Source organism: Osmerus mordax, chromosome 11, assembly GCF_038355195.1.
Source record: "Osmerus mordax isolate fOsmMor3 chromosome 11, fOsmMor3.pri, whole genome shotgun sequence".
Taxonomy (NCBI): domain Eukaryota; kingdom Metazoa; phylum Chordata; class Actinopteri; order Osmeriformes; family Osmeridae; genus Osmerus; species Osmerus mordax.
In genome coordinates this window covers 12,771,789-12,797,698 of record NC_090060.1, presented here as the reverse complement: position 1 = coordinate 12,797,698, position 25,910 = coordinate 12,771,789, and the positions used below count along the sequence as shown (strand labels likewise).

General features: G+C 39.6%; 2 protein-coding genes across 4 annotated transcripts; both read right to left on the bottom strand.

Annotated features, from left to right (window-relative positions):
* Positions 1 to 188: 188 nt before the first annotated feature.
* spartb (spartin b) lies at positions 189 to 6,347 on the bottom strand. 2 transcript variants are annotated; one of them, XM_067246937.1, is made up of 8 exons: positions 6,251 to 6,347; positions 5,065 to 5,894; positions 3,838 to 4,035; positions 2,515 to 2,650; positions 2,145 to 2,339; positions 1,720 to 1,878; positions 1,509 to 1,599; positions 189 to 844 (listed from the first exon to the last, which is right to left on the bottom strand). In XM_067246937.1, exons 2-8 carry the CDS (start codon positions 5,887 to 5,889, stop codon positions 640 to 642), a joined length of 1,809 nt encoding a protein of 602 aa, XP_067103038.1. In that variant the 5' UTR covers positions 5,890 to 5,894; positions 6,251 to 6,347; the 3' UTR covers positions 189 to 639. The 2 variants fall into 2 exon arrangements, with proteins under 2 accessions (XP_067103038.1, XP_067103039.1); XM_067246938.1 differs by having other exon boundaries at positions 711 to 1,331.
* Positions 6,348 to 16,386: 10,039 nt separating this feature from the next.
* Positions 16,387 to 25,826, bottom strand: postnb (periostin, osteoblast specific factor b). Of its 2 annotated transcripts, none has more exons than XM_067245783.1 (20): positions 25,581 to 25,826; positions 25,068 to 25,166; positions 23,388 to 23,452; positions 23,021 to 23,178; positions 22,781 to 22,945; positions 22,538 to 22,684; positions 22,281 to 22,422; positions 21,128 to 21,340; positions 20,878 to 21,012; positions 20,556 to 20,704; positions 19,954 to 20,090; positions 19,737 to 19,867; positions 19,472 to 19,602; positions 19,238 to 19,340; positions 19,013 to 19,080; positions 18,213 to 18,258; positions 17,797 to 18,105; positions 17,566 to 17,652; positions 17,194 to 17,232; positions 16,387 to 17,077 (listed from the first exon to the last, which is right to left on the bottom strand). In XM_067245783.1, the coding sequence occupies exons 1-20, from the start codon at positions 25,697 to 25,699 to the stop codon at positions 17,028 to 17,030; spliced, it is 2,493 nt and encodes an 830-aa protein (XP_067101884.1). In that variant the 5' UTR covers positions 25,700 to 25,826; the 3' UTR covers positions 16,387 to 17,027. The 2 variants fall into 2 exon arrangements, 1 of the variants encoding a protein (XP_067101884.1); XR_010877757.1 differs by having other exon boundaries at positions 17,048 to 17,077; positions 17,566 to 17,620.
* Positions 25,827 to 25,910: the final 84 nt, after the last annotated feature.

The following is a 25,910-nucleotide window of genomic DNA, read 5'->3' as shown; positions in this document are numbered from 1 at the left end:
AGACCATACCAACATGTCTTAATTATATTTTACATAACCAAGACGCCGTCATTTTGTCATTGTTCATGAACTAAACCAAAGGACAAAAATGGCATAAATACTGATGGTTTATAACGCAAATAAATGCTTCGAAAAATAAATACAAACAATAATATATCAATTTGAACAAATACTTCATATCAATAATGTAACGTCACTAAATATGTTTATTTATTTATTTATTAAATGCACCATTCTAATAATTATTTTGTAAATCTTTGCATATAATGTTAGAAAAGGTTGTACAGTTAGTTAACAAGACATTCATCTCAAATGTCCTACCCTGTTCTAGGGTTAGGCCAGAATCCTACCTATTTCCAAGCCTAATCCTAGCCCTAATTCACAGTGTCCTCTCAGAAACATTGCACAAAATACATTATCCAGCCTACTGGTATCTACATACTGTACATGTCCATCTAGAATTATACCATTCAATATAAAGATTAAAGTGCTCAACAGTTGATACCAAACTCTTAACAATATTTATATATATATTCAGTAGTCAACATTAAATAAAAACTTATAAATAAAATATTTGAATATAAAGTTATTTGTATAAGAATACAGTCTTAAGGCAGTAATTAAAGTATCATTCTGAGACTATTTGTCTCGTTTCTCCACTTGCTTCTCATTATTTGATCTGTCCTGAAGTTGGTAGTCATCCAGGATGGCTTTGGCTGTCTGCTTGCCAGTCTTTTTCACCATCGCTTTGAGCCCCAGGTTGTCGATGTTGAAGGCAGTGACGCCCACATTGATAGCTGAGTTGACGGCGTGGTCAGTGGCCTGTCCGGCTGCTGCCCCATACCTAATTAAAATTCAGCAAGATTCTGTGAGAAAAGGAGACTAAAGGGAAGGCTGAGAGAACCAGGGTGGCTTTGGGTGAGTGAACAGCAAGGATATGAAGGAGGAAAGCATGCAAAGGCCACTCACAGGCTGTCTGATTAAGACAATCAACATATTGAGTAATTGTGTCGTGGAATGATTTAAAGAACGCCCACATGTCGTATAATGCGCATGGATTTAATAAACTTGTTTATAAAGTCTTTAAGTCAAGAGGAATTTTCATTACAAGCAAAGGTAAGTCTACACCGTGAATTATGGGTGCAAAGCCAGAAGTTGTGTGTATTAACATAGCAACGTCTGAATGACCAGACACTAAACTTTGGCCATGCTAGTGATCATGCTTCATTGAAGAGATTAACATTTTAGTTTGGCTTTAAGAAAAAATACATGTCTTCTTCTCATTCTCATTCTCATTAGGCAGGTCTAAGATGTTTTGGAGACCCCTAAATCTGTAAGTGAGAGAGGGAAGAGGCATGTAAGTGCTTGTATGTTTTTGCTTGTGAAATGCTAAGTGCTTTAGCAAGACACAGTTAAAAACTGGTCAAGCTAGCATTTTCTCGGTGGATGAAAAAGACAAGTGGCATGTTTAGTGTGACCTGAAGGCGGGCTATAAGAGAGAGACCTACTTATGCTTCACAGTGGTGACTGTCTCTGAAGCTACACTTGTGGTGATGTTCTTTGCTGCTACTTCCAAACCAGTCCACATGGTGGCAAATCCTGTGTGTAAAAACAAACAAAATATGGTCAAATTACAAAATGTCTTCGGTGCTAGAAAAGGGACCATGTCTGTATGATATGGGTTTATCCCAATGTTCTGATGAATGGATGGTCTGGTACCTTGAACTCCACTGGCAGCCACCACCATGGCTCCATCAATATTGGAGCGCCCCTCTTTGTCCTTCTTTAGGGATTCAGGGATCAGTTTGTTTCCATGTCTCTTTACATGTGGGGCTAGCTCTCGACCAACATGGCCAGCCACCATACATACGCCATCCACTGCAACAACATATCAGGAAAACTCAGAGCAGCGAGTCAGAGAGCAACACAGCCAAGATAGTAATCAGAAGGTTGCCGGTTCGATTCCCAGCCGTGCAAAATGACGTTGTGTCCTTGGGCAAGGAACTTCACCCTACTTGCCTCGGGGGAATGTCCCTGTACTTACTGTAAACTGCTCTGGATAAGGGCATCTGCTAAATGACTAAATGTAAATGTAAGACATCAAGATCTAAGTGCAACCATGGGTGAAGTAATGGCTTTCTTACCCAGAAACTGGCTGACTTTGACGGCACCACCAGTGGCTTGCTTAGCAACATGAAGGCCTTTGGTGACAGTGGGGCTGACATACGCAGGCCTGTCCTCTGGAGTGATGTGTTCCCGGAGTTTGGATGCCCCTTTGTGAATGGCTTTGCCTGTGAACTCCGCCCCCTTCACCAGGCCCCAGCTCAGCCAGGACGCACCTACAGTAGAGACAAAACAGTCAGCCAGACTGATTGACATTCCTCTGAATCACATATCTGTGATTGTTTACATTTTCAGTCAAGACGGTTTTATTCAAACTGTTAAAACAAAAGTCTGAACAGAGAACATCACAGAGAGGGGTGAAATCATTAGTCAGCAACACCTATGTAGTACCTGTTAGGATGCCATGAGCCACCTTCTCGCTCCACTCTGGCAGGGGCTTCTCATCCTCTGTGGCAGGGGCCTCCTCAGGTGGAACAATGGGCACCTTCTGACTCAAGTTAATGCTGTCTGCTGCCTCATCTGGGTCCTACAGGTCAGATAGACTGGGTTACCTACACCATGTTGAGGCTAGATTACAGTCTGTAAAATGTGTGTAAAAAAAGTATGCATGCTTGGCATCAGCTACCCATGACACACTTGACTAAAGATTTGCGTTTATGACCTGTGCCTTCAGGTACTGTACATCTAGTCAGGTATCGCCAAATACCACAACCAAGATCATTTTCATTCAATTCTAAAATTGAATTAAAACATTATTTTTTACATTTACATTCTGCTCATTCACAAATTACTTACGCTAAGGTTTTAGCCAATATATGATATTTATATAAAGCTGTTCCTACATGTACTTGCTTATTAGGATCCAAAAAGCAGTCCATAGGAAATGTAGGTTACCGGCAGTATATCAACAAGACCAATACATCCATCAATAAAGACCTGTCTGATTACAGTTCTGAGGTAAATTCGCACTCTCAATTACAGGAGCGACTGACACTTGTCTTTCATTCAGTCCTCTGAGGGTGTTCTGGCTGCACGGTAAGAGCATTAGGTGTCATTAATTATCCTCACCTGCCTTTACCAAATCCCCAGAGTGCTGAGGTGGGGATTTATTCAAAGAGGCATGTCAGTTTACATGCAGGTCATTTAGCAGGTGGGTACCGGTAGATATGCATTTAGACCCAACACTGAAAATGGCCTGAAACCTGTGCTGAAGATATCTAGGTTAGGTTGGATTCTTTTCAATTGCTTAGCCTGCTACAACTGCATCAGCATTATGAACCAATCAGAGTTGGTCCTTACGCAAAGCTTTAGGAGTAAAGCCTTTCTGTAACCCTAGCCCTCATTTGTACAAATCTACCATTATTGACAATGATCTGAAGTGTAACCCCAAAACCAAATCCCTTTATATTAGAAAATTATTTTAAATGGATTATTGGCAGGGATAGACTGAATAAACAAAGAACCAAGTTCTTGAAAATGTGTTCAACTGACTGCATGCTTTACTAACTGCATGCTTTACTAACTGCAAAAGGAAGTAGCGTATTTATGTTTTTTAAATACTGGGTTAATATTAAACTCACCAGTGTAGGTCTAAATAAAGTACACTTTTAAACAAGTTTATTGTCTAAAAACCTGAAATCTGAAATTCTGTCCTCCAACCAAACTGGCTTTCATGAAGTGGCAATTGAGAGTGAACCAGTTTACCCTGCTTACCTGAACCCTGAGGTCTGTCATCTGGGAGAGGAGGTCCTGGAACAGATCTCTGTCAGACACAGGCAGCTCAGAGGACAGCACAACTCCCACGTAGGAGCCATGGGCAGGAGCCATCATGTCAGGGAACATGAACACTCCTGTGTTACACAGCAGGACTGGGGAGTCCGTGGCCATCAGTGGGTACAACCAGTCACACACCTGGAAGATAGAGCAGAAGCCATACATCACACTGTATGCACTATACAATATGGCTGTTAGCCCTACAAAAGCTAGAAATACAAGCTATATGACCAGCTGACAAAGCTAGCAAGGGTCCATGTGACCTGTAATTACAACAGCAATGCAGGTTACACAAGGTCAGAGCTAGCTAGGAACTTTGCTGCTTTTCCTGTTGTGGGTTAGGATTACTGCAAAGGCAAGAGTACCACATCAGAGCTTTTCAAAAACTTGTGCAACTTTCTGGTCAAGTTTGGGAAATTACTTGCTTGGCACTTTTGCCCCCAGAACCAATGTTACAGAACACAGGGACTTGTCTTCTAACATACATAAAGCTGATTGTAAAATTGGTTCCACATAATAGTCAAACTACATTGATTAAATCACAAGGGCGGCATAAAATATTTCTTGTCCTTATCTCATCACCTGACTTGGTGGGACTGACTGAGTGGGCTGTGTTATCTAACTGTTAACTGTTCAAAGAGTAGCGCTGGTTTAATATTCTGTTCATGTGGCAAGAGGCAAAAGTAACAACGGGTTATCATGACAACACAGGAGGTGAAAAGTAAACTGTGCTGCAATCAGCTTCAGCTTACAGGTCTAGAAACAGCAAAATATCTGGTTTAATCTCCTGCAATAGGCTGTCACAACAACACAGCACATGACACTGGGCCTTTCCGAGATGACATCATGCCTCATTCCAAGGAATTAGGGACACTTATGTCAATGCTAAGATGACTCAGGGAGGGCGCATGGGACATGCATGGATCATTAACTGGCCTCTCTCATTCCTCTGAAGGCTCAAACAGAGAAATACGTGAGCAAAGAAAACAACTGTTGAAATCAGGTTAAAGGGCGTGATGTCCAGTCTACAGTGGGGTACAATGACATGAAAATCACAAGTCACCCAAATGAGATTTGAGCAACTCTCAATTGATCTACCTGTCCAATGGGAATATTTGCTGAAGATAAATGTTAAAGAACAAAGAATAAGTGCTCGTCATCTCTCACCTGTAGGAAGGCTGGAGGACGGTTGGGCATCGTCTCTGGCCGCTCAGAGGTGAACTTGACCAATCGTAGGAAGCCTGGGTATGAGGGAGCGCTGACCTGACCCTCAGGTGTGACAAAGAATATTTGAACTCCATGGGGAAGAAAAAGCAGCTCCTCTCCCTCCTCTCCAAGGCTCTGCGGAGAAGGTGGGGAGTTGGACGTATGACTGTAGAACTCATCCCCCACCAGTGACAGTTCTCCTGAATCTGTCCCGTAGGAAATGGTGAGGTGGCCATCAGCCGCCTGGGGAGAGTATGCTGGGGGACGCTCCCCTGGTGCTGCAGCTTGGCCGGTGGGAGACAGAGGCTGTGACCCGCTGCTGACAGCTCCCACGCCCCCAGCTGGTTGACTGTTTGTGAGCAACTTTGGTGGTGCTGGCCTATTTGGTTTTTCTTTGGTGGACAGGTTGGGGTATAGGTTGCCAGAGGTTGACTCTGCAGCACATGCCTCAGTAATCGCATGAGGGGCTGTTGCTTCTGCATAGTCTGAGCTGGTTTCTATTACAGCAAGGCGCGTAGTGATGTTATTCAGGGTCTCCTCCATTTTCTGTTGCATCTGACGTGCTGATTCCCAGGAGCTTCCGACACACTCCTCCCCAAGGCACGGCACACTTATAGCCCTGAGAAGGTGTTGCCGCCCCTGCCTGTACAGTTCCAGGGCTTCTGCTTTCCGTCCAGCCTCATCCTCTGTCAGTCCTCTGTTGATGCATTCAAAGGCCCTATCGTAGCCATCTTTAATCACTTGAAGCCTGGCTTTGTCGTAGGCATCTTGTTTGGCTTTCTCCATTATGGCTGCATACAACATTCAAGTTAACAGATTGTAATTAGCTAGCTATCCTGGCTACTGGGGTTTTTGACTAGCACTAACTGCGAGCTAGCTTTTTTATTATACAATGACGATATACTAAGTTCACACATTGCTAGCTTTGACGATTTGCTGTTTTCTTTACAAACTGAGCCTACTACCAGTCTAGCTTAGTTTACAAATAGTAGCTAGCATAAGCTAAGGTCGGAAGCAGCTCGCTGCTAACTAGTCCATATTATTAAGACTAATATCGCGAAAAATAAAAATTATTATAGCTGTAGAATAATAAAACTGTCTTCAATATTATTAACCTAAAAGTCTCTTCAATTTCTTGTTAACTTACCTTCTGTGATACACAAGCAGCTCTCAGTAAATAGTTGGCGTCTGATCTGGCTATGTTACTGGGTTTAGGGTTACGCTGTGACGTCTGTCTCTATGCCTGGTGCTAGAGCTGGCTGTCACCAGCTGTCATGTGCTTCCAACACGCCAGCCCAACAAAAGCATAGTCAATGGGGAAATACCCGAGTTAGTTTCGATGAAGCTTGTAAATAGACTGAGTGACACATTTATACATCTTGTTTTTCCTGTGGCCATGTGCGGATCTAGACATTTTCACCTGTGGTGGCAATAATGTGGTGGCAGAGGTAGTTGTAGGTGACCAGAGTACTGAAATGAAAACCGGTGACATTTTCAGTTTGGCTGTCAATATATCATTAAAATATCCAATGTTAATATGTATGAAATTTAAAAAGGTGCAATTCCGGTGTTGTGCCCCCAGATGCACCCCCACCTGGAAAAGAACCACCTCGCGGGAGCACGCGCACAAACCAATCGAAGATTTCGTTTTGATATCCTACCAAACGAAGGGGAAACAGCTGTCTCATATAATATGAGACAGCTGTTTCCCCTTTATATTGTACATTTTTGTAAAGATAAGTTGAGAAGAGAAGAACGTCGGTTATTTGTGTAAATAACCGACGTTCTTCTCAACACAAAATCCTTAAAACTATACATTCAAAACGTATAGTAACGAATGCGGACCAATAGCAAATCTTTCTTGCTCCACGACATTGCATTCTGAGGAAATATACCCCAGCTATGATTAGCCTACTAATGGAAACGTATTTTGTTTAGCAGGTTCAAACTATTTCACATGCCTCTTCTTCATGCCAATTTATAGGTTCAAGGGCATGCGCTTTTAATGCAGTTAGCCTGCGAGTGTAGGCTACTCATACAGGTCTAAAACAACAGCCTTCAGATCCAGAATATCAGCTGTTCTGAAAACTGACCAAAAGTTCACAATGCTAGTCTACAAAAGACAAGTACTAAAATCTATACGTATCAGCATCAAAGTAAATGTTCTCACCATCAAATTCCAACTAGTTTGATGCTGGGATAAACAAAAAATAAACGTTGTAGTTATATGTATAACCAATACCATCTACCACCTTACCCCTCCTCTTCTCCCTGTACACCACCTCACTTGGACCAATCATCACCTCCCATGGCTTTTCCTACCACTGCTATGCTGACGACACCCAGCTGTACCTGTCGTTCCCCCCGACTGATCCGGGGATCTCAACTAGGATCGAGGCCTGCCTCGCAGACATCTCCGCCTGGATGACCAAGCCATCTCCAGCTGAACCTCGCCAAAACAGAACTTCTCATCATCCCGGCCAAACCCTCCATCTCCCACGATCTCTCAAACACCCTGGGATCTGCGACGGTGACCCCTGAATCCTCCAGAGGATTCATAACGCAGCGGCCCGCCTGGTCTTCAATCTACCCAGATAGTAAGCTACCAGACATATCATATCTGTCCGATCAGCCATTTGGTCATGCCGTCCATCTATAGTATATAGAGTCTATATATATAGACCACTGGTGAGTGCTGTTGTAGCCTACTTTAACCAAGATATTTTTAAAGATCCTGTAAAGTGGAATTGAAAATGAGTTTTAAGTTCATCACACCACAGAAGAATGTGTTGTTTACTACCCATCCAAGTTCGAATGAAAAAAAACCCAGACAAGTAGGCTATGTTAAATTAGGCTTTGAAAATCGGGAGAAAATCAGAGACTGGGGTGGCGTGTCGCCTGAAGGCGCTGAAGTTCCGCCCCCTTGAATTTATTGAATTTAGCAACAACAGCAACACTAGCTAAATCAATTGCAGATATCAGAACAGACCTACCTGCAGCTTTCAGGAACTCATTTCACAAGTATATGGACTTAGAAGCAAATCATTTAATTAGCTTTACAGGATCTTTAAGTAAACTGTATCATGAGGACATCAAAAGAAATGTGGATGAATGATCACTGTCAAAAATGTGGGTCTCACTTTCAACCTCTAAACTTCTTCAACACCAGCCACAATGAAATACTAACTTGTTATTACCATCTGCTTGCAGTAAACAAAAAAGAACTGCCGGCCATTAGGGTTAATCAAACCCTAAATCTTATATGACATTTTAATATTTAATAATCTGGCGCACACAGTCTGCTGGCATGCAAAGATTAGTTGAGCACTGCAGAAAGTTGTTCAGATCTGAAGAACCCCCATAAATTGTCCTGGCATATTTATCTGTGCCTTTAAAACATGATGGGTGTATGAGGACAAGTAAAGGTTTTGCCCCTCAAGAACACCCTCTTAAACAGATGAAAGATTTAGTTTATAAATATATTTGAATATATGTTTTAATGTTGTATATGAAGATGGTGCTAGCAGAACCTGCTTGTAAATATTGCAACTGTAAAGTTGTATATCAGAAACAGGGTTTCAAAAACATGCCTCTGCCATTGCTTTTAGATCTACACACAGAAGAGGGCGCTAGCGTCAGTCTTACGAATGGTCTAAGTTGCAGTGTCAGCTACAAAAAGGCATGTGTTAGACATTAGTTTGCCAATCTAACAGACTGGCTGCAAACAGATTTCATAGACACATGATAGCAGTGAGAGTAGACAGTGTAATCAAACATTGAAAAAATATGAGTTAATCACAATAACGTTTTGCTAATCAATTTAGTTGTTTTTTACGTAGAAAACAGATCAGATCTTTTCACATGTACAGATATCATTGAGAAAGTCTTCAATTTGATTTGACTTTTTTGTCAATAGGCTCAGCAATGTAACTTTGAATACATATACTGTATATATACATTTATACATAAATATATATATATATTTGTCAAAGTTATATGATGTGAAAAGTATATTTCATCATACTTTTCACATTTCAAAGTGCCATGTAGAAAAATTGGGAGACACATTCATCTTGATGATTTGAAGCTCAAGGAATTTGCTGACTTTAACAAAAGAGATTGAATAGCAACATCAATTTGATTATCTCACCAACTGAAATGCTGTAAGTATGTGAAACAAACTGGCAGCATCGCATCCATGTCATTGTCAGCTACTGTAGTTGTAGTTGACCAGTTTTAGTAGTCCAAATAAGGCATTTAACTCACTAAAACCCACATTTCTGGCTAAAAACACTGGATTTTTTACCTTGTTTGGTCTGTAAGGGAAACTAGGGGAAGAGCACTCCTAAGGCAGACAGGCTAGGCACACTCCATGACTTTCTAAGTATTAAAAATAACAGTCTTCATAAAAGCAGAACTGGGATTATGAAAAGCAGCGGCAGCAGAAAGACTTCTTTTTGCAGTAGTGCCAACTTGTCTCTACATACTTTTACTATTCCCTTATTGTGTCTATATAGCATGCAAAGAAAAGGTATGAAGTGGACAACAGCATGTCAGCACAAATGGAAACCACAGGATGGGATGCCATTCCAAACTTTCATGAATCTGACAGGAAGTGTGGATGAAAGAACTCAGCAGTGAAGTTAATGTCCATTGTTCTGTTCTATATCTACTATGCACTTCCAATGTTGACTCTAACTGTGTATTGCTAGATTAAATAAACTATGAATACTGGTTACATTTTAAAACAATGTTATTTGTCTTACAACAGTATGCTAAAACACTGATTTAGTCCTTCATTAGTCTATTTTGCTGGGTCTTTCCATGGATTTTCCCTCTATTACCATGCTTGTGTGGACACATGGAGAAGCCTTGGAACAACCACCACAGTAATGGAGTGCTTGACCAGGAACGATGTCATGCTGTAGTTCAGTGGAAAGCTGGCTTGTGGAAACACAGGGAATCCCATCGACGTGGCTGACTCCTTCAGAATCAGCCAAGAGGGAGGGCACATCTCAGCAGATGACAAGGCCATCTTAAAAGAAAGATGAGAGTATGCATGATCCTACACATTTCACTGTCTGTACTATTGCCTGAATTTCAAAACGCTTGAGGAAATACTTTTTAAAGCTGGTTACAGTGCATTAGTTTTATTAGTGTGAAGTCTACTATTTTTCTGGAAAAATGGTTTTACAGTGTTTAGGTCATGGAGTTAAAGCAGTTTGAACTTGAGAGTGATGAATCATGTCCCACAGGTGTTCCTTCCAGCTGCGCTCAAACCCATAATTGTTAGGTCAACTGTATTATTGTCAAAGGGCTGTTTCTGTCTAAGACACTAAAACACAAAAGTGCATTCATCAGAACTAATGCTTGGGACATATTAACATTTTGTCGATAAGTCTATTTGGCTTTTATTTTTATTTAACCCTTGTGCTGCCTTCGGGTCACATGACCCAAAGGTTCATAAAGAACAATCATTGTGTTTACCCAATTTTACCCAATACAAAAACAAATAAAAATAATTTTCTTTTAACATTTGCAATGTGGGGGGTCTATGATTCACTTTGTTTTTGTATGCGGTAAAGTTGTCGCAACACGACGGTGGGTCACAATGACTGATGGGTCAGAATGACCCGAAGATAACACAAGGGTTAAGTATTTACATGAAGTCATCATCATGTTTCTGAACCAGTTGGTTTAGTCTCTGCAATGAGTGGTTATGTAATCATACACTCACCAGGAAGAGTCATCTGTCTATGACTGAACAGTGGCTTTTCTAGAAAACTTTGTATTAGATTTTGTCAGTGTTCTCAAATAAAAACCCTTTGATAGCAAAGAGATTTAATTATAAATAATGTATGTTCATCCATTCCAGGATGGTATGCCATCTGTCAGAATCTAAAGTATTTTAAAATGAAGAACAGCATTAAAATCCCTAACCACAAGAGCCAAGACATCTGGCCTGTGTCAGTGAGTTTTCACACTTGACCTGGTATGAATCAGAACATTGCAATGGAACAAGACTTTCAATGAAAAGTTGTGGGTGGCAATGGCAGCACCCTCCTTATACCGCTACTGTACAAAGGTGTATTCCTCTGAAAGGTAAGAAAACAATCTTGGTTCTGTCATGCATTATTGAACACTATTTACATTACATTTACATTTATGTATTTAGCAGACGCTTTTATCCAAAGCGACTTCCAAGAGAGAGCTTTACAAAAGTGCATAGGTCACTGAACATAACGAGATAGCCCCAAACAAAAAGTCTGGCGAGCGAGATAGCCCCAAAAGTCTGGCAGCAGGATTTGATGGTTAACTGTATCAAATGCTGCAGAAAGGTCCAACAGAAGGATGAGTATTTACATGATTGAAATGTAAATAAATCTCATCAATCATGGGAATGACTTTTACAGACCAAGGCTGCTGTAACAGTTATGTGTCTCTACTTGAGCTTAGAACATTAATTAAGACATCCATCACACCAGCTGCAAATCCAAATTGCAGTGTAAACTGTCTTGTACCTTGTAACATATTCAGAGTAAGATTTGGATGAGGGCAGTATTTAATGACTCTAAATAGTCTGGTGTAGTATTGTACAGTTATCAGCATATTCAATCAAAAAAATGAAAAATATAAGAAGTAAACTGATCAGAAAAAAAGCAATGGTACAGTAAGTAAGACAACTCAAAAGGAACAGTGGCCCACATTTGAAGCCACGTAGCATTACGTTGAATAACATTGGGTTATTTAGGGTAACTACTAGAAGCTTTATTGCACCAAGAAAGGTTATTTATTAGGTTCCATTTCTTTTGCTCTGGCGGTGAGTGACACTTGGCAGGATTCTGGAGCAGATAGACTGATTGTGCAACAGTCAAAGCGGATTTTTCCTGTCAAATCAAGATTTAGATGGAAAAGCATTGCTGTGATGCTCTTGTTTCAGTTCTGAACAAATGTTATCAAGTCCAACTCTACATGCTTGCAGTCGCATATATGATCATTCACCATATTACCGTTTTCAGGGTTGGGGTTAACCACAGCAAATGACAATAGTGGCACAGCTATACATTTTTCATCCCTCCCAAAGTTGTCTAGCCAATCCATAGTTGAAAGGCCAAATACATTTGGACATCATGTGCTGTATTGAATATTGTCTGTACAGTAATAGTGAGATTGGTATACGGTAGAACTCAATCAGCACAACTACAAGATCTCAGTTTACACAGTACTGTATATCTAATCTAAGTGACACAGGATGTTTGTATAAGATGCAGGCTGGGAAATAGTGCTGCTTTCCTCTTGTCAAAGGCTATGAGGGGTCAGGCTGAGGTTCTTCAGTGGGAGCACATTCATTCATGTCAGGCTTCAGTAGAGATGGGATATGTCTTTCACTAGGCCATTAAACAGGATTCTTGTGCTCACAATTCGCAGGTTCAACTATCTCTGAAGTTATCAGCCTCAATACGCACCTGGTTCAGGATTAATTGTTACAGGTTAAACTCCTTAAATGCACAAGCCATAGTACCGTACAAACACAGTAAAACACAGCAGTGAGTATACAGATTCCAGAACTGGTATCCCAATAAAAGTAGCGTTCAGAGTAAATACATGTAACTCTTGCCAAGGTATTTACTAAGCATTTTCTGAAAACATCTTCATAAGTGAACACATTCAGAGAGGGTTCTTCTGATCTGCTGACAGAAAATGTGGGAAGAACATTTGGTTTAGATTTGGTCATAAGAGGCAGTTTAGCAATAACTATGCTAATTAGCTCAATACTAATTCACATTTACTATACTGAAAAGAAAGCTGTCTGCCATTGCATGGCTAATGCTGTTAAATGTTCCAGTCTAATGGGAACATGCAACATACATATGTAATACAGTAGGTTACTGTACATATATGACAATCAGAATCAGAATCAGCTTTATTCGCCAAGTAAGTTCACACAAACAAGGAGTTTACTGTGGCAGGAAGGTGCATACGATAAACCAACCCACATGTGAATGAATACTGATATTTACAGATATTTAGATCTAATAATGTACTAGCCCAAAGCTACATAATTTTCCAGTGTTTTTAAGCTTTATGTTCCCACATAAAATACATTCCTCTGCCACACCCTATAAACGACATCAATGGTGAATGAAACTGTAATTGTGTTGATATCATGAAGTGCCTAAGCTAGCAAACTTTGCCTCATTAACTCATCCCTTTGAAGGACAAGCCAACCCAATTATTTGTGGGTTATCGTAGCTCTCATGAATGGATTTTAAAATCATGGTGTACAATTAGTATTTCCAAAACCACTGAAAATCTTTGAGAACATTCTCACACATTTGTTTTCTATTTACCATTTTATTTCAGCAATGCAAAAAGTCACACATTTGTTTCTGAATGGAAATGTTAATCCTAATGTGAAACCCTCACTACAGAAAGCGAAACATTACTTTGCCAGCTTATGTGGTTAAACATTCAGATTCTTTTAGAAATCAAATAACAGTTATAAATCTGAACAATTGCATAACATAAAGAAACCAGACACTAGCCATTTCATCCTATTGAAACCAATGTTTCAGATATTGTGTTTGGATGAGAATGATGAGTTGATTGATGCTGCTGATTAAATGATTTATGTTGCCTGTAAGGACTTTGACTGCACCTAGAGGCATGTTACCTTGGAATGGAACCATTCCAAATGTTGAAAGTTACAGTACTTCCCATGTTCTGTCTGGTACAAACAAGCTTTAAAGGGATTGGCTTCACAAAAAGGAATTGCACAAACTGTACTGTATTTGCTCACTTAAGCTAAATGAGAAATATTCTTGCCAATGTACACAAACACCTTGGCCAGGGTGCGAATTAGGGGGGGGTTTGGGGGTTGTCTGACCCCCCTAATTAAGACTTGAACCCCCTCAAAAGAGGTAAAAACAACAGGTCGGGGGTCGATACATGCCCTGGAGAAGAAGTTAACCCCCCCCCCCCGATTGTCATTGTATAATTTGCACTCAGCTTGGAACACATGCCGTTTCCAAAATGTTACTGTTTTGCATGATAGGAACCAGATCATCATTAGCTTCACTGGCAAGTTTCACTTGATGTGCAGGTTTCTTTTTACAAATCCTTCTATCCTCTTGATGTTACAATGCATATGCAAAGAATAGTAGCAGAGCATGGGCACCATGGGAAAAGGAAAAACAAGGTAATTTCTCCCATTAGAATCCTAATGTGGCTGACTACAGCCTACCAGGGAGCTGTAGATGGAGGACTACCAATCTTAAAGATGACACTCAGCCTGTTTATCAAATGCATGGAGGAACTGCACTTAAGATGACCATGGTAGAACAACAAAACAGCAATCATTGAACCAATCATGAGCTAATCACGTTGACCCATCTCCATGCTCTTCCATAGACCATAAGTGTTTGTAACTACATTCAAAAAATAAAAACGCCTTTTCCATGCATTTTTCCATTCTAAAAGGATGTTTTTAACTGAAATGAATTCCTGCCCCTTGACTGTCCAAAGTTTCCACAGCTTTTGATTTAGTGTGCATGCTGGAGTCTAGCTAAGGGGACATCTGTGATGTGCATTACTGCTATGCTCTACCAAAGCAGAATAGAACACAGACTACAACATGTTAATGATGAGTGAGAGTGAGGAATGAGGGCTCCTTAGCTCCAGGGATGAAATACAAACGACTGCCTGTCACTACACGAACCCCTGCTGAATGTTGGAAAACCTTGACTTTTTACATGCTTGAAATACATTGTAAATTGTCTAATCTATTTTTATGGTAACTGAATCCTCAACATATGGTCCATGCAATTTACAAGTTGTATCATCTTAATAAAAAGATACAGGAGGTCAAATATTGGAATACAAATATGTTATTTTTGTTGGGTTTTCTGACTGTAACGTTTATAGACAGTAAGTCAAAGTCACAGAGGCACAATTAAGTGCATGATGTTTTTGCTTTTAAAAATACTAATGATTTGAAGACCATTTCAAGGTAAAACAATTTTTTTATTGGTGAGTATCACCAGTCTACTTGAAATACACAGAAGTACATGTTTTGCATCCACCAAATGGGTGGCCATGGCTCAGGGGGTTGAGAGGGTCACCCATTAATTGCAAGGTTGGTGGTTTCATCCCTAACTTCTCCTGGCCATGTGTCCTTGTGGACGCTGAACCCCAAGTTTCTCCTGATGGGACGGCCAGCGCCTTGCATGGCAGCTCTGTCGCTGTGTGTGTAAATGGATGAATGAGAGGCAACTTTGAAGTTATTTGGGTGTGCTGTTAAATGCACTATATAAATGCAGGCCATTTACCTTCTAGAAATTCAAAGGGAGGCAGTGTTTGGAGCACAAATATCATACGTTTTTAACATGATTATAAGTTTCCAAGAACAGACGTTAAATATTGACGTTAAATATTTATTGAATTTAATGTTTTAAGGGTATAAAATATTTTACTGAGATACATACTGTACATGAGATTTATAGGATTTCTGAAGTATCAAATGAACTGTATGACCTTTTGGAACTGACTTAATTCAGGGTCTTTGAATCTTAAAATGACAATCATTGCCTTGCACTGGTGTGCTCATTGTGAGGTGCTATGTGCACGTTTTCAGACCGAACTCAAACGACAACTTTGGATCCCATTGCATGCCAGCTCTGAAACATTTTCTACTGTTCCAGGACCAGCTGTTTATAGTTAGCTACAGTGTATTGGCTAGATGTTGTCAGTTCTTGTTGTTGTTGTGTAGTGGAGCTTCTTTGAAACCATACTTTCATGATGTAGACTTCCTAAGGGTCAGACCGGGATAGTTGGAATAGTATTTACCTCCAACAAAGCTATGTCATGCATAATAATCCAATGTAATCTCATATGAGTTTCACCGGAAATAAAAGGTAAAATACAGAATTGACAATTCTTGCAGAATGTTAGTAAACCCATGATAAACTATCTTTGTTACTAACAAAGTGCAGTATCAACTTTCAAGATAACAGTTGTTGATTATACAGATGATTATGTGAATTTGTTCTCCTATTTTTCATTCCCTAAAGTATGGAAAATAGACTGCCATCCCAAAATGATTTATGGATGGAATAAGCCATGAAATCTAGTCAGCAGTTAATGTTGTGGTCGTTGTTTAAAAAAAATTAAATTGTACACGTTCTGGAGACCTAGGACATCAACAATGATTAGCTCCCATTTTATGCTTTGGGTCTAAGAATTAAACCAGTTAAAATGTATGAAACACCCATGTTAACATATTCATTACACAGATTACACTTTATTAATAAACGTTTGCAAACCACAGTAAAAATGCTAAGATTTGTATTCAACAAATGTTGCACATGAAATATTTAAAACAACACAAAGTAAAAGATAAACTTTGCATGATCAGAGAATACAGTTCGTGGTGAAAGCAAAAACCACCCATACTGATTATCTAAAACTAACACGTAGCATGAAGTTTAGGGTGAAACTATTTCTTGTAAAACATTTTTTTTTTAAGATTTGATGAATCTTACATTTAGAAAAAAAAGAAGCAAAATACAAACAATGACCATGCTGAGATCAATAGAGAATCTTAAAAAAAAAAGCATTCATGTTTAAATCGCACTCCTTGTACGTTTTCTATTGCAGTATGTAGCTTGGTTTTATATATTTTGGATTTAGTTTAGTTTTTTCTACCAATGTTGAACACAATCTACCACAAATGTTTGTAAAATATTTACATTACCCGGTGATGTTTTAAATTATATTACTCGTACAATTGCTTGTGTCACCATTATAACCAAGTATTACTGAATATCAAACACAAAATAGCTGTAAGTGTAGACCTACTATGGGGACCATGAGGACTGTCTGTCTCTGTATTTTACTTTTGTGAAGTCGTCAGTGTCCTGGTATATCTATGTTCTCTCCTCAGTGGGTTGCGGGGAAATTCTCCTTCTTTGTCCAGCTAGTGCAAAAGATCATAAAATAAGCAAATGTTGACTGCTTGTCAATACAATACTTAAATTATTGTATTAACAGTAATGCACAGATACTTTAAAATGGTCATGGAATTATTATTACCTTGAACTCTTCTCCCAGTTACCCGCCTACCAGTTCCCTCTGTAGAGAAATGTTTTACATTTTACATGTATGTATGCTTATATCCAAAGTAATATACAAATAGTGCGTTTAGTAAGTCAGGAGATAATCAATAACTATAAGTGTACAGTTCAAGCAGTACTTAAGTGTTTAATGCCTGTCTGCATTTTATAAGACAAAATAGCAACATCTACAATTTTGCATAATTTGCAGATAAGACATGTATTAACAATGCAAAAACGTTTCAGGTGCTACTGTGTACAACAACAAAAACATTATTATCATAAAAATCAGATTTTCCTTTTCTTTTTCTTTTTTTATTACACAAAGATGATATTTGCAGGTGAATCTCACCTTGAATGATTTTTGCTATCTTGTCAGGGTCCATTTCAAGCACTTCAGGGTTACCCTGAATAGTGGTAAAATCAGAGAGGTCGGTTCCTTGGGAGGAACCATACCCTCGTCAGACTTATTTATTTAATTAATGTTCCATACCATATTGTACATTGTATAACAGTAGCAGAGTAATAAACAGTTTACAGTGTAGGGCCTCTAATAATGTAATCCTGGTGATGGACAACTCACCTTCAATGACCCTGGTAACCTTGGTGATAGACGGCTCACCTTCAATGACCCTGGTCACCTTGGTGATAGACGGCTCACCTTCAATGACCCTGGTCACCTTGGTGATAGACGGTTCACCTTCAATGACTCTGGTCACCTTGGTGATAGTCGGCTCACCTTCAATGACCCGGGTCACCTTAGTGATAGACGGTTCACCTTCAATGACCCGGGTCACCTTAGTGATGGACGGTTCACCTTCAATGACCCGGGTCACCTTAGTGATAGACGGTTCACCTTCAATAACCCTGGTCACCTTGGTGATAGAGGACCCTTGGAAGGAAAAATATTAAAAAATCAAACATGTACAGGAGTGTGTCTTATTTCCAGACAACCTGCATATGTGAGTGCATGACATCCCATATTACAGCTTTACTTACTCATGAAGGTAAGGGGAATTTCTTTATATCTGAATCCTGACACATACTGCAAGTAAAAGGTAAACAACAGAGATATTATAGTTATAATTATAGTTAAAGTATTTCCTTATCATGTAAAGTTATATTCAGCTAATCCATTGGGCAACACTGAGCATGCCGATAAACTACCTGTCCAATGGTTTTTTGAATGATTCCCCTCTTTTATGTGTGTGACTAAGGTGTGTTGATTAAAGTTTGTAGAAATGTAACCTTATAACTAAATATTAAATATTTCAGCTGCTCCCTTCTTCATGCATGTATAATCATGTAAACGTTTTCTCGGTATGGTACAAAGAAAATCCTGCAAAACTGTGTCAAGTCCTGGCATGATCTGTAGTCTCACCCTGTTCTCAATTCAACATGCAAATTGGAAATACCCATGCAATGCGAAATGCTTCGTGAGTGAATTAACTGATTTCATCAGTTTTGTATTTGACTGTTTACTTCTGAAAAGATCAATAGGCATATGCTTGCAATCTTAAGTTTGTGACCATGTTTGATAAGAATACTCTTTTTGTTCTACCACCGCTTCGTTATTTAGTAAGACTATTTTATTACAATACACATTTTTACTACAACAACAAATGTATTAGACATTCATATTATTTAGAAGTGTGCATTAAATGATATTGTATCGTACAAATACCTATTACCATACTAAATAACTGTTTGTAAATGTACATTTATAAATTCCATACAGATTTGTGCAGTTTGAATGAACAGGAACATGGTATTAACAAATGAGCATTCTCTGATTTTACCTTGATCTGAATGTACTTGAAGAGCCTTTTCAGGAGTGATAGGAGATCCTGGCTTCCAACAGGCTGGTCTAGTTACAAATGCTAGGTGTTAACCACACTGGCAGGTTTCAAATCATGGTCCATGCACAGAGTTCCCAAGTCCATCTCAGGTTCGTTCCCTGGTGCACCAACACCATGCAAAACTGTAGAGGCCTCGCCAAACAAAGGAATTGAAACTTTTCTCACCTGCAGGGTACAGAAGACTGTCTGTGAAGTGAAGGACTCCATTTGTGGCCATGATATCATGTTCAGGAACCTTGATAGTATTAACCTGCATAGTATTGTTTGCCTGAAAAATAGGAACAAGAACACATGCATCATTTATTTCCTTGTTCTGCTTTGTTTTTCTTAGTGTTAGGGTTACAATGCTATTGTGAATAGACCAAACTGATATAAATAAATATCTATTAATATTCTTACAGAGAGCACACGAAGATTGCTGCCCATAAGAGACTTCAAAAGGTTGGTCACTCCAGGCTCCAGACCACCGCCAATAAAGACACCATTACTGAAGTGATAAAGTAGGATGGTCCTCAAGGCATTCATGTCTCCTGTTTATTTTATAAGGAAAAATGCATTAGATGGATTACAAGTCTGATGTTTGTTGGAATCTGTTATAGAATGTCATACTAACATTGAGCACTTCAAGACTTTGAAAATGAATGAATTAGTCTGAAACACTGACCCTTCAGTATGGCTAGATCCGTGTCTTCCACACCAGCAAAGGCTTTATCACTAGGGGCAAACAGAGTGAAATCTCCCTCCTGCTTCAGCAGGTCAGTCAAGCCTGCAGCCTCCATCAGGGACAAGAATATCCTGTCAGCAAGTATAAACAGGTGGTCAGTGTAGTTCAGTGTGCCAACTTTTCAGTTCACTTGACCTGGCAACCTTCCATATCTTACTTGAAGCCTCCGTTGTCAGTGAGGATCTGGAACATGCTTGCCTGAGCAGGCTTCATCAGCATCTTCATCAGGTGGAGAGCTCCGTTGCTCCCCTCCTTACTGCCTCTCACCAGGCAGGCATTCTCAATGCAGACAGCCTACAGTACATTCCATGGGTTATAATTTAAAGCAGCTGTTTGAATCTGTGACGGTATTCGATCAGCATTAGTCTAACAATTTTGTGACAAATGCCGCTTGACTAATTTAAATATTTTTAACTTAACCAATGCTGGTCCAATGCCAAATGAACCGTTGCTTTGCTTTTGCTTTGCTCAGTTATGTTAGCTGAAACTAATATTCAGCTGATATGTGTAATGTCAGTTGAAATCTCATTCAAGTAAAGTACTGTATAAATGTTGCTATTAAGTAAATATAACATTTGTATTAAATAAATGTTATGAATGCATGCATGGTCTAAGACACTCTAATACATATATTTCCTTTCAAATAACTTCACTGTCCAAAGATACACATCTGACAAGCTAAACTAAATATTGATTGATTTGAGATCAACTTAATTTGGATGGTTATCTGCTCTTCAGATAGAAGGAATATTAACTTACTGTGCGATAAACAAAGACCCTCAAGAACTTCCCTCCAATGGTCTCTAGACGCTGGCCATTGTACAACTGTCCAAGCACAATCTTTTCTTTCAGAATATGGTTCTCCAGAATAACCTTGAGATACCTCTGGTCCATTGACATAACCTCATCTGTGAGGGGAAAATTGTTGCAAAATCTTGTAGCCTTTCTTGTAAAATCTTATATGATCGATCCAGTATATCTTGATTCAGCCATAAGTTAACCAGCGCCACGTTTTGAGCACCTGGTGTGTTTACCCACCAAAATTGGGAAGTGGAATGTTCAGAAGTGAGACATGACTCACCAGTGAAGGCTGCGTTCATCGGAGCCAGCAGAGTGTACTCAGACTCTAGGCTCATGGCTGCAGATAGGCCCAGCTCAGACACCATGTCACCGAAGGTGGATTGAGAGCTGCCCACCAGTTCCATAACCTGCTTGGCTTTGATCAAGAATTAGACATGTCATTGTTACCTTAATGACTTACCATGCAGGTTTATATTGACTGATTAATCTTGACACCTTGCAATGTGTGGTGAAAGGTCAAAAAGACGAACCAGAGTCCGGCATGAGCACTTCGTCGATCAGGTGGATGACACCATTTGTGGTGACAATGTCCTTCTTCAGTACCATCGTGATACCATTGACAGTGAGGCTGTCTCCATTGCAGCCAATCTCAATGTTGTGACCTTCAAGGGTCTCAAAGGAGGTGCCAGCCATGATGGCCTCAGAACACTGGACAGAGTTTAGGAGGTGGAAGTTCAGCAGTGCTGCAAACAAGACAAAGAACCATTTGGTCTTTCTTAAGACGTGGCGCGACAGGGATTTCATGGGTTGAGTTTTGTGGCTGCCTATCATGGAGTACAATAGGATCCAGACAGATTTATATGATGATAACTTAGCTAGCTTTCCACTGCCGGTACTAGCACGTCAAAGCACAGGCAGCCAGGAGATCCTTTACATCCTTCAGGCCATTGGGAGGGTTGCTTTCATGTACAATTATATTTTGCCTGATGGGGTCTGATCTGTCATTTCATCGCAGGCTTGGGAATAATGTAACGGTTAGGGATTGCCTAACTTTTTAATGCTCACTGAATGAGGCAGCTGCTTCCTGCCTCAACTGTCATAATGTTTCAGAGGATGTGTATGATGGATTGTGATAACAATGTTTCAGAGAGGCCACTATTGCTGAAGCAATCTAAAAGCATATTGATTTGTTTTGTTTTGCCCAAAATGTTATATTTTTGATATACATTTGTAAATGTTTTTGTGCCACCAAAACACAATCTAAAACTGACAATGCCTGTCTTTGAAACATAAAAGTATCAATTTATCAACAGATCTTCATCATCTCTATTCATAGACTCATCTTTTGAATGTAAAGCTTTTTTCCATGACATACTTGCACAATTGTGGCAAGTTTTCAGTTTGCCAACTGTCTGAGAATTGTAAATCCATAGCTTTGACTAGGGATCCCATCTGTTTTCAGTAGGAACATTTTTTTTCTTTTGTACTATGTTTTTTCAGGGGGCCCGTTTCAGAAAACATGTGAACCGGGAACCATTAACTATATATTCCTGCTCTTCCATTTCACTAAGCATGATAATGAGTCTAGTAGCCCTTCCACTGTTGAAGGACCTCATGCCAGCTTGTTTTTGTATTAAGAACAGGCATTTCAGAGTAGTACTGAGTACCTAGTTGGATGTTTACCTTGAAGGACACCCTTGTCGCTCATGAGTCTTTTCAGTACATCCTTGTCCAGCTTGTCAAAGGCTTCATTAGTAGGGGCAAACAAGGTGTAGTGTCCTGGCTCACCCAGCTTGTCTAGCAAGCCAGAGGCCACAGCAACAGCCTAATGGTAGAGGTCACACACAGTAGAATGTCTTCAGACAGTGCTTATTAACACATTGATGATTAAATGAGGAGAGTTAGGATGGAGATGAGTGGAGAGAATCTTCATGACTTACACTCAGTGATGTCAGATCATCGTCAACCTCGATGACATCTTGGATGGTGTTACCAACAGCAGTTATGACTCGATCAATGACATGCACCACACCGTTGGTTGCCACCTGGTTACCATGGATGATCCTGGCACAATTCACAGTGACCACCTGCACACAATACAGCCTATTTTATACAATCTGAATGCACATAACCTTTTTTTTACTGTATGTGCTTAAATGTAGTCAAAGATAGAAAAGACTTGCCCCATTGGAGTAATGATTGATGTAGAGGCCCAGGTCGTTGTACATTGAGGTGACAGTCATGCCATCCCTCAGATCTTTTGTCAGGAGACGTTGGTTGGTCATGTGGTAGTGCAGGGCATTGTACAACTCTATGTTTACATTGCTGACCAAGGCACTCCTCACTGTCTATAAGGTAGATAGGGTCATAATTGTTCTCCAGTAGAAGAAAATGCATATCACCTGTATTTTGGTGGGAATTACCTCTTCCAGAAGATCCCAAGCGTCATTACTGGGAGCAAAGAAAGTGTAAGATCCAGATCCTTCAACCTCAACCCTCAGTTTGGAGATGTCAGAGTAGTCTTGGCTTGAGGAGGCCTTCACCAATCCCAGAGTACCATACACGTGATCAATTGGGGCCACTTCAGAAAGGGTATGATATCAGAATAATAACATGTAAACACCACTCTCCCTTTACACACACACACAAAAGTAACAAAAAAAATCTCAACATTCACGCATTTAAAATCCTTTAGTGTTGCCTGTTTTAATTATACTTTATACCCATAACCTCTATTCCTTGAATACAGTATCACATACAGTGTAAACACCAATACACACAGTACAATACCTGCTGGGCAACCACGCAGGGCATCAAGCTTCATGTATCCAGGGCAGCATTCATACAGTACAGTCCTGTAGGACAAAGAGACATGCTCTGCTAAACCTACAGATTGATGGGCTGATAACATTCATATCATTCTCGTAACTATAGATTTTGCAGACCTTATTTTGAGCTGAATCATAACATTATCTTGAGTTGTTTAGTTGTTTTTGGTGAGTTCAAAACCCACACGAAACTCTATCTGTTTCAGTAATCATACAAGCAATGTTTTCCAATGGTTTGGGGAAGGCCCCTGTATGTATGTCTGTCTTGACTTTAGTTACTTCTAAGTTGATTTGCAGGTTGCTGAACATCTGAACAGATGATTTAGAAAAAAATCATGGACAGCAACCCTAAATTCATAGAAACAGAAGAAGATGGGGAAAACAACAGCAGCTGCCAAAAAAAACTATAGCATGTGGACCTTCAAGTCTGAACAAGTGAGAGCTATGGTAGTTGCAACAGAGGCACTGTCTGCTATTTGATACAATCCTGGACCCTGCAGATGGTCTGCAAAGTCTACATTTGAGACCTGGAATTAATCATGAGTAAAATTAAGAGTCTACACTGTATTTATATATGCTCTTCCAGAGTCGTATAGAAAAATACCTGGGTGCCAAATTGGCATGGGAGTTTGAATAATAAAGCAAAAACCTATCAGTAGTTGTTTATAGAGAAACCTCCATAGAAAGAAACCTGAACTACACATTCTGCATTCCGTACACATTCCATATACTTTCAATTAAGTACTTAAGATAATTATTGATGATCATAATGAATTACAATGCATTATTAGATTATAAACGTAAAATAATAAAGACAAGCTTTCATACTGAAAACTGATAAATATTAGCATGTTATAAAGTCAAGTGTAAGATAAGTATGATTGGTTTTCAAATTGCTTGTTTCAGAATAATAAAGGAAATAAAAAAAGGTGGATGGTTGTTGAAGTTAGTCATAAACAGTATGCCTGTTCATCAGAGACCAGACCAGACATTACTTTTGGGAACAGAGTGAGGCTATGCTAAGGCTCCGAGGTCATGGCTGTCTGCCAGTCTCTTCCTCGTTCTCCTTTACTGTAAGCCCACTTCAACAGAGTGGTGGGATGGGGACACACAAGTCATGCTGTGCAACAGTCAGCAAAACTATCTCCACATTGCTCTCCCACGCACAGAACAAACCCCAACCTTCCACTAGTCATGGAGCTGGAAACTACTGTTTGGTCAGCAACTTGACAAGACTCCCATTCCAATGAGAATATACTGTATGTAAGCCAGCCATGCACACACCACTGGCATGTGGTAAATGGATAAAACCAGGGTCTGGCTAATAAAACCCTTTTCTAATAAGGAAGCCTGTCATTATGGACACACACAGGACTGGAGCCTAACCATATTTTCCAGAGCATTGTTTGTGTGATGGATAAAGTACATGCATTAAAAACACATCAACCAAGACTAGGATGTTTATTTTACTAAGGGGGTACCTTGACGTGAAACATATTTTACTTGATTCTATATATAGCTTTGATGTGTTGGATGTGCTGGGACATATGGAGATAACTCTCGTCTGTTGTAGAACATTTCCAAATTCATTGTTTAAGAAAGAATAAATAATAGCCTGGAGGAACCATAAAATGATACTTACGCTTTCTTTCCACAGATGGCCCCTTGGTACCAATTACGGCAAGTACTGAAGTACTTCTTCTTGGTCCCCATGACTTGCTGGAGAGCGCAGACATTGGGTCTGATGTGCACCAGGGGTATTTAAGAAAAGAACCATGAATTTACAGTGCCCATTAAACGAGCCAAAATGCCTTGCTTGCACTGGAACATGTTTAGTACATTAATGTAAATATTTTAAATGATACATAAATAGTACATAATAGTAACAGTAAAAGTCTTAATAGTTTTTTTTCAAATGTTCTTTAACTGTGCATCTTTATTTATTAATACAAAAGGTGTACTTGATAGCCATATTTATTATGCAATAAAGTATTTTATCATATCCATATTTTACTTCACTCAGAATTGCAAAAAATCCATACATTTGCTTGACAGCTGGGAATATATTCAATGATTCTAACAGCAATTATACTAGTACCATCTCCATAATACATGTACTTTGCTACCAGTACCACTAATAATACTATTTTCTTACCCTTCCTTTTTAGCCCTGATCCGGCTGTGTGTCACTATTTTGTCATAAGCAGAAGAATCAACCCTATCAAAGGCAGACAGCACAAAGAATGCAAAGGCAGCTGCAAAAAAGAGCTTCATCCTTAGTCCCTCAGCTGGCCCTAACAAAACCAGAGTAATGGGAGCAGGCTTGCAGAGAGGGAGTTTATATACCTCACTGCTCTAGAAGGATGACAAAGATTCAGACCAACCTCCCTCTATGACCATATATTCCTGTAGCAGCTTCATTATAGTATGCGTTCATACCTGACACAGACTTTTTTGGCCAGTCAGAATACTATTACAATTGTCT

What these genes read in the sequence shown, in the direction of transcription:
- spartb (XM_067246937.1), bottom strand. Translation starts at nt 5,889, where the DNA reads ATGGAGAAAGCCAAACAAGATGCCTACGACAAAGCCAGGCTTCAAGTG. An exon ending in GGCTCATGGCATCCTAACAG is followed by an intron (nt 2,340 to 2,514) that starts GTACTACATAGG and finishes TCTCTACTGTAG; the next exon opens with GTGCGTCCTGGCTGAGCTGG. An exon ending in CAAAGTCAGCCAGTTTCTGG is followed by an intron (nt 1,879 to 2,144) that starts GTAAGAAAGCCA and finishes ATGTTGTTGCAG; the next exon opens with TGGATGGCGTATGTATGGTG.
- postnb (XM_067245783.1), bottom strand. Translation starts at nt 25,699, where the DNA reads ATGAAGCTCTTTTTTGCAGCTGCCTTTGCATTCTTTGTGCTGTCTGCC. An exon ending in CAGTCTTCTGTACCCTGCAG is followed by an intron (nt 19,081 to 19,237) that starts GTGAGAAAAGTT and finishes ATTTGTAACTAG; the next exon opens with ACCAGCCTGTTGGAAGCCAG. An exon ending in GGTTACCAGGGTCATTGAAG is followed by an intron (nt 17,653 to 17,796) that starts GTGAGTTGTCCA and finishes GTTCCTCCCAAG; the next exon opens with GAACCGACCTCTCTGATTTT.